At 32.8% G+C, this 8,594-nt stretch overlaps 2 protein-coding genes across 2 annotated transcripts in view; both read right to left on the bottom strand.

Moving 5' to 3' along the window:
- Positions 1-2,023, bottom strand: part of LOC119667365 — a 3,983-nt gene extending 1,960 nt beyond the window's left edge. The window contains exon 1 of the mRNA XM_038076655.1: positions 206-2,023. Coding sequence (XP_037932583.1) covers positions 206-2,023 — 1,818 coding nt within the window. The remainder of the gene's footprint in view (positions 1-205) is intronic.
- Positions 2,024-2,185: 162 nt separating this feature from the next.
- LOC119667364 lies at positions 2,186-3,382 on the bottom strand. Its single transcript, XM_038076654.1, has one exon. It carries the CDS (start codon positions 3,380-3,382, stop codon positions 2,186-2,188), a length of 1,197 nt encoding a protein of 398 aa, XP_037932582.1.
- Positions 3,383-8,594: the final 5,212 nt, after the last annotated feature.

The following is an 8,594-nucleotide window of genomic DNA, read 5'->3' as shown; positions in this document are numbered from 1 at the left end:
AATCGCTGACTACTTCGAGATGAACTGTCTTAGTTGTAAAACAACAGTACACAGCAATGTATGCCTTGTGTGGTTTCTTGCCTCGGATTCTGTAATGTATCCAAGGTCCGCAAAAGTCCACTCCAGTGGTGAGGAATGGTCGCCCAGGTTGTACTCTTGTCACTGGCAAATTACCCATCAGTTGTTTATAAAATCGTGGTCTTACTTTAGTACAACGTACACAATGTTGTACTACTGACCTTGCCATCAATTTGCCTTTAATTGGCCAGTATCGTTGACGCATGTTAGCTAGGAGAGACTGCGGACCACAGTGTATGTATTTCTTATGGACTTGTTCCATTATTAATTTGACAATGGGGTCGTTATAAGGCAACAACATAGGATGTTTTGTGTCATACGATAATGAGGCTGCATCCAAACGTCCACCAACTCTTATGATGCCCGTATTATCAATAAAAGGTGCCAGTGATGCCAATGCACTGGACTTATTTATTCTTCCATCAGATTTCATAATTTTGATTTCAATTTTAAATTCTGCATATTGAATACTTATGATGATGACCTGATGTGCTGCATCTAGATCATCTGGAGTCAAAAAATTGCTTGAATGATCATTTTGTTTTCTTCTGGTTCTTTTTACGAATCTTAATATATACGATAATATCCGTTGAAGTCTTCCAAATGAGTTGTTGTGTCGTATTGAGTATATGAACTCTCCAGGATTGGCTGTGCCTTCAACAGCAGACAATGTAGATACTTGAGTTTCCTTCTTCCGTTCAGGATCAATGAGGGTTTCGGATTTTAACGCTGATGATGGTTTTGAAGGCCATAGTTCTTCCCGACCATGCAGGAACATAGGTCCATAAAACCACATACTTGATGACTGTAGTTTATGGGGTGCAAGGCCTCTTGATAAAATGTCAGCTGGATTGTGTTCCGAACTGACGTGGCGCAACTGACGAGGTTCGAGACGAGGTAATGTCAACCTTTTCAAAGGTGCAACCCGAGATTTGGCGCACAAAAGTCGTACAATAATTTGACCATTCTGAAGTGTTGATTTCGACACTTCGCCTTTGAAAATATGACGAGATATCTGCAGACAATTTACTTTTGTCAAATTGTTCCGGAACTCTAACCACTGTTTATGTAATTCAGTCGGCAGTTTCTCATCCCAATCCATCTTTAAATTCCATAATTCTTGAATAAAGATCTTCGCCATCACCACAACTGGTGACAAAAGTCCTAGTGGATCAAATAACCTTGCTAAATCTGAGGTTGCACTGCGCTTCGTCGTGCTGCAAACAGGTTCCAATTTAACCTTGACGCATAAACTATCAGATTTTGGACACCAGGATAACCCAAGAGTTTTTGTTGTATCGTTATTATTTTCTAAATCTAAATTGACTTCTAAGTCATCGTGTGGAATTCCTTGTAGTAGACTTGTATGATTTGCGCACCATTTTCGCAATTTAAAACCGCTTGCTGTCAGTATTTTGTTTAATTGACTCTGAGTTTCCAACAATGTTCTCAGACTATCTGCCCCGTGTAAACAGTCATCTACATAGAAGTTTTGTTTGAGAGCAGATGCACCTAATGGATAATTTTGCATATTGTCATCAGCTAAAACTTGCAAACATTTGGTTGCTAGATACGGTGCTGATCTAGTACCATATGTTACTGTGTTGAGTTCAAAGTACTTTATAGGTTGACTTGGTTCATTTCTCCAAACTATAAGCTGACATTGTCTGTCTTTTGGATGTACAAGTATTTGTTGGTACATCTTTTCAATGTCTGTTGTAAACACATAACGAGGAAGACAGAATCGTAATAAAATAGATAGTAATTCACTTTGAACAGTTGGTCCGATGTGTAGTAAATCATTGAGAGATTGTCCTGATGTTGTTTTGGATGATGCATCAAATACCACACGTAACTTGGTGGTGGTACTGTCGGGTTTAAGCACATAATTGTGTGGTATAAAATAATGTGGTGACATAATCCTTTCAATATCTATTTCGGTCATATGTCCCAATTTTTCATATTCACCTAAAAACTCTACGTATTGTGATTTGAGGTGACTATCGTTTGAAAGTCTACGCTCTAGTGCTAGAAATATATTTGTAGCAATGTCTTTCGAATCTCCCAAAGCGAATCTGTCATTTATAAAAGGAAGACGTACGACGAATTATCCCGTAACATTCTGATATGTAGTTTGAGTGAATTGGGCTTCACATTGTTGTTCTGCTATTGACAAGACCTTTGAGTGAGTATCAACTTCTTCAACCTTCCAAAATTGTTCTACTGCATTTTCTAAACTATCTTCTGCAACCATTGTATAACTACCACATGTTGCAATCATTGTGTTAGCATTTTGGATTTTTCCAGATACGATCCATCCGAGCACAGTGTTCTGTAGAATTGGTAGTTCCCTTGAAAGTTGTATTTGACCAGGACTTAGGAGTTGATGATAAAATTCTGCTCCAAGCAACATATCAATTTTGTTAGACTTATAGAATGTAGGATCTTCTAATTGGATGTTATTGGACAGATTCCGATTTGAAATTTGTAAGTGTTGCGATGGTTGATTGGATACAATTTTTGGCAACACAATTGCTTCAAGTATTGTTTTGTAATTGGTCACTTTTGATTGCACAGAAAGTGTTGTACGACTTTTAGAACTCAATTTACCTATCCCTATGCCTTCGATGCAAATCGAACTGGAGCTTACTTGCAGCCCCAATCTGGATGCCAATCGTTCAGTCACAATATTTATTTGTGAACCTGAATCCAATACTGCTCTGCACTCGACTGTTCTTCCATTAGAGTTGGAGGCTAAAAGTTTTGCTGTTCCTAAAAGAACGCAACTGGTCTGACCATGATTGATGGACGACATTAGAGTTGTTTGTGCAAGTGGCCTTGAAGTGTTTTCAACTGACGTATGATTTGATAGTTGAACTGGGTGTCTATTTTGATGCAACAGTGTATTATGTCTTCTTTGGCATATAGTACAACCCCTGCTGGAGCATTGTAATGCCATATGACCAGGTTTCATGCAGTTTGTGCACAATTTATGACGTTTTAGTAAATCGTACTTCTGTTGTATGGATTTACGTTTGGAAGTTTCGCATGAAAATAATTGAGGACTACTATTGCAAGTAAAACATTTTGATCCTGAGTTTGTAGCTGCAAGTGCTACTGCTGGATGTCGTGGTTTGTGACTTTGTTTGTGGTTTCCATTCGTCATCGATTCGAATGCCTGAAATCTTCCTTCTAGGAACCGCAATAATTCTTTTAATGAAATTATTCTTCGACTGTCTTCTAACGATTGCTCGAATGCTGTATGTGAAGCTTTGTCTAGCTTTCTCATAATTACGTGAACCATTATGGCGTCCCAAGATTTAACATCAATACCTTGAGCTGCTAATCCATAATAACATTCTTAAGACTGCTTGCTGATTCAATTGTTATATTTGGTTGTGATAACAATTTATTTAGTAATGCTGTCACCAAGAGTCGTTTGTTGTCATACCGATTTGACAGAATATCCCAAGCTATATTGTAATTTCATGGATCAATTGTTGAAACAAATCTCTAAACTCAATCCATTTCAAATAGTCTCCATCAAATGTTGGCAAAACTATTTTCGGAAGTCTGATTTGTTGAGTTGCTGCAGGCCCCTCTGACGTCAATCCTTCAGTTGGTTGACTGTGTTGTTTTAAATATATCAACGCGTTTTGGGCATCTTTATCCGTTGAATAGTATTGATCCCAAGTATATCCGACGATGTCTTCTGCGTCGGCTGATGACCATATTTCATCATTGTTATCCCTCAGACCCTTCTGATATTTTTCTATTAGAGAATATTTCAGATCATAATAACTAGGATGATGTTTTATGGTCATTTCTTCATATATTTCATCTATTGTGGCAGTAGCATCATTAGATTCGAAATTATTCCACAACGTGTTTAGTTTATTTAGCCGATCTTCATAATATGTGGTATCCTGCTTGCGGGTACTAGAATCCTTGTATATGTTATGCTGTTTGCAAACGAATATTTAGTCGTTTACATGCAATATATTTTTGATAATTTTAGAAAATCTGTTTACTCATTTGTAATGATTTATATACCAAAATATTCTAGAATATGTGTACTTTTCAAAAAAAGTACCGTGCAATATTGTACCAATTCGTAAAATTTATATTTAATTATATATTCATAGTATCCCCTAACAATGAATATAACAGCTAACAAATGCCTGCAAAAGACTTCAATGCATTTGTGAATATGCTTCAAAAGTAGTTTTTGTCAATATCTTTTTTGTTTGCTACTCGATTTAGATAATTCTTGCATCAATTCATATAAGAAATATATAAACAATTTAAAAAAATACCGTGCAACATTGTACTACTTCTTATTTTTTTTTAATATATATTGAAAAATGCTTGATATGACGACATATGTTATACTGTTTACAGACGAAGATTTAGTTTACTATATGCAATATAATTTTAAATTTAATTTAAATATTAAATTTAATATATTATTATCTCCTTAACACAGAATATAACCGCCTATAAATACCTTTAACAGAGTTCTTTAGTAGACTTTAAAGTGGTGGTGAATTTTTAGCATTGTACAGCTTTTCACCTTAATGTGTTATTAGAATGGTGTTAGTTAACATACATTTTTTTCGTAAAAAAACTACTTTTTTAAACATATATAATTAAGAAACGTTCTACTCGATTTTTGTGAAATTAGTTTCATTTGAAAGAGTGATCAATCTAGTTTTAGGAACTTTAAGAGTGCTGGCTGTACCTCCTTCGAAATTTAAATAAAATGCACTAATATCGGAACATGTGCAAAATATGTACTTATTTTTATAATATTTTTATGTTTTAGTTGAGATATTGAAATGATTCTTGTTTACTCGGTTTCGTGATCATATTCTTTATACTTTTACGTTTTACATTGTTTAAGAAGCTTAAAATTAGACGAGTTTAGAAATTTAACTTTGACATCAAATTTCTCAAAATTGGTCTACTCGATTTTTATGTTTTTTTTTTTTTGCTATTGATAGCCTGATTAATTCTCTTTAGATGTATTTGCGTCCAATAAGAAGATCTAAAGCTAATGGTGGTATGTGTTGTAACTTTTTTTATTAAGTTTTCTGAAGCTTTAAATAACGGGATCAGAACTAATGAGAAACCTATTCAAAATATCGTAATTGGTCTTTTCTCTGCTACATTTACGTGCTTCTTGCGCTTCCTCCATTAATTGCCCAATTGGTAACATAGCGTGCGATATTATCTCCGGACCATGAATAAAGTATTTATATAGTGTAGGAGGCATATTATCGATAGCATATTTCGATACAAAATATCTAGCAGTTTCATATGCAAAACATCGATGCCTTTCAATTTCTATTTCATTGCCACAAGAAACAACAATAAATGTGATATGCATCCTTTTTATTAAATCTAAATCAACACTAGTGATTTCAACCGATAGTTCTGCGTTTTTGAAAGAACCTTCTGAGTGTGTTCCCATCATTTGAGTTACCAAATTCGGGTTTTGGTTGATTAACGATTAAACCAGCTCTATCTTTAAAGTCTTTTTGAATATGTCTCTTTGTTTCCATGACAGTTTTTTTATCGTATTCTGACTTTGCTTGTTATTTTTTATGGGTAATTTATAAGATAAATGCCGTAGATATTCAAAAAACCTTATCCAACGATGCAATACCGACAACCCAAAACTAAGACTAGAAGTTTCAACATTTTTAGCAATCATTTCATCAATTGAATCAATTGAAACTTTGCATTAGTTGCACCGCAAAAGTAACACTTCTGAGTTGATGTTGTTTCGGTTAAGGCATTGCATACTTTTCCATCTACCATTGTTAACAGAAAATTATGTCTCACCTCAACAGTTTTGTTTTCGAATACCACAATAGACTTATCAATGTTTTGAACTTCTTCTTCAACCATTTGTTTTTCTTCTCTAGAAACGCTTGCGCTTTCTTTTTTAAAAAGGATCTTAAAGGGTCTACAAAATCTGGTAAAAGATGGTCTCGGGTCTTGCCAAATAATTTTGTCACCACAAAGTAACCATAATGGTACAAACGATGTTATGAAAACAGCAGCATCGCTGGCATTTGGTCCATGAAATGCCTGTTTAAATGAGGTATGGCCAAAACTTCCATCAAATCTCCACTTAGATTGTAAACAAAAATTTGCTAATTCTTCTTCACATAAAGTAATAATAACAGAATCTTGCAGTACTACTAGACGCTCCACAGTATGGTCAAGAAGGGCACATTAATTTTTTGCCACAAGGTAGTCAAATATATGTACTTTACATATAATTTGGAATTATAAGTACATTTTACTACAAAAATAACATTATGTCTATTTATTTCCTGAAAATACATGTAATTTCAAAACTATAACAATAACTTTTTTTAATTATTTATACAAATATTTTGTAATCGCAAATACATTTAAATATTAAAAAAATACCTGAGCTTGAAGGTATTACAAAAATTACTTGTGAATAATATTTTATTTCAATTAGCACTTCAAATCACTAAAAAATGTGCAACGCACTCTTGACACAGCATGAATAAATAAACGTGCTATGGTGATACCGTTATATATGGGTCATTCTTTTACAAACCGGACGGATTTTGGCAAGAAATGACCTCATCACCTCCGATTTGGCTGAAATTTTTTTTTATGAGCTCCTTTCATAAAATAAGAAGACCCGTATCTCGGGAAAAAATTTTGTAATTTTTTTCCTAGGAGATATGGACCCATGGGGTTTTGAGAATTAGCATTGTAGACACATTTTCAAATGGCTATATCTCAAGTTCTATAAAAGGTAGAAACTTGAAATTTATTGCGTTTTAAAGATAATTGGTTAAACTTTTAAGAAATTGTTTAAACAATTAAGATTGTTTATATGTATGTATGTATGTATATTTATTTTCATTTTAAATTTCATTTTTACAATATGATGTATCTTAAATTAATATATAAATAAATATAAAAATAAATATAACTAAAATAGCGACTGTGACACGATGTCGTCCGTCGACTTATATTGTAATAGTAGTATTAAAAGTAGTTTTGCAATAGTGAGTATAACAATAAACTAGTATAAACACATTATAAATGATAGAAGAGCCACAAACTATATATTAATTATTATATTGTGATATTAAATAATACCGATATGCTATACAATTTTTTACATATTCTGCTACTCTTACCCATTCTACCTCCGAACCGTTTAAAACATTTATAATGCTTTTATAAGATAGAATAGCTTTACCAAAGCAAGCCAATCGGAACTCTTGTAGAATAGGACAACGACCAAGAAAATGCACAATATCTTCAGTCTCATCTAAATTACACATACTACAGAGCGCAGATCTACTCGTATATATATCAAATCTGTTTCCATTTAGCTGTATCATGCTACTTCTTGCTTTGAGTATCCAGGTGATATTTTTAATATGTGTTATGTCAGCTATATATTCTATCCTAGTGATGGTGTTAAGTCTTTATATATTCGGTTAGTTTGTTGGGATTTACTTATATATTTTTCCCTCAAATCAGCTTTCAGAAATGTCAACAGCAGTTCATTATTTGCCTTCCAAAGATTTCGCGATGCTGTTTGTTGATTCCAATTTATGCCGCAAACATTTCCCAGTTCATTTAGAACCTGCACCCAAGAAAGGTTAAGATTTAACAATTTTTTGGTCAATTGATTGGGTAATCTTTCGGTACCATATATATACATGGTTCTGAAAATGTAATTGAGGTGCAATTTTAAGGTATATAAATGTCCATCTTCCGCCCCAGTCTCTAACATTAATTGTTAGATTGTTTATATTTAAGTACTAATATTAACCGTTAAATTTCAAAAAAAAAGATATCTCAAAACGGTACGCAACATTTTTCATTTTTTATATTTTATTTAGATTCAGTTTTAAATTTTACTAAGAAAAAAAAATTTTCATGATGGCACCAATTTTTATACATTTTTCAAATTTTTTTTTTTCTCATAAAACACATCAAACACACGCGTGCTATATTTACATTGAATGATTTTTCAAAAAATATACTACAAATATTCTTATATAATATTTTTGATTTCAATTAGTAATAAAATTGTACATAAAACTCAAAAATTTCAGGACGATATTGTGGTTGGAAGTACTTTTAAAAAATTTATTTATCCTTCACATCACTCCAAACACATACACACGATTTTTCTGTAAAAAAAAAAACAGAGGAATACGTCACACAAATTTTTCATTTTTACTTTTAATTCCGATTAAACAATAAATTCTTCTTCGAAAATAAATATTTCCAGTGTGATATTGCTTCCAGAAGTAATTTAAAAAAATTAATTTATCAGGTGTCCTTCATGGTACCCATACGCACCATAATACCCTTTAATCAATTTTCCAAGAAAAGTGACACAATATTCACATTTTAAATTAGTTCCGCATCATCTCTATTTTTAAATTATGAATTTTAACATAATTAAACCGTTTTATGAACTTTTTCTTATATTGATGAGT

This window comes from Teleopsis dalmanni, chromosome 1 (genome assembly GCF_002237135.1).
Source record: "Teleopsis dalmanni isolate 2A chromosome 1, ASM223713v2, whole genome shotgun sequence".
NCBI classification, from domain to species: domain Eukaryota; kingdom Metazoa; phylum Arthropoda; class Insecta; order Diptera; family Diopsidae; genus Teleopsis; species Teleopsis dalmanni.
This window is presented reverse-complemented; position numbering and strand designations above follow the sequence as displayed.

Excerpts from the sequence above, each read along its gene's own strand:
- LOC119667364 (XM_038076654.1), bottom strand. The coding sequence starts at position 3,382 with ATGGTTCACGTAATTATGAGAAAGCTAGACAAAGCTTCACATACAGCA.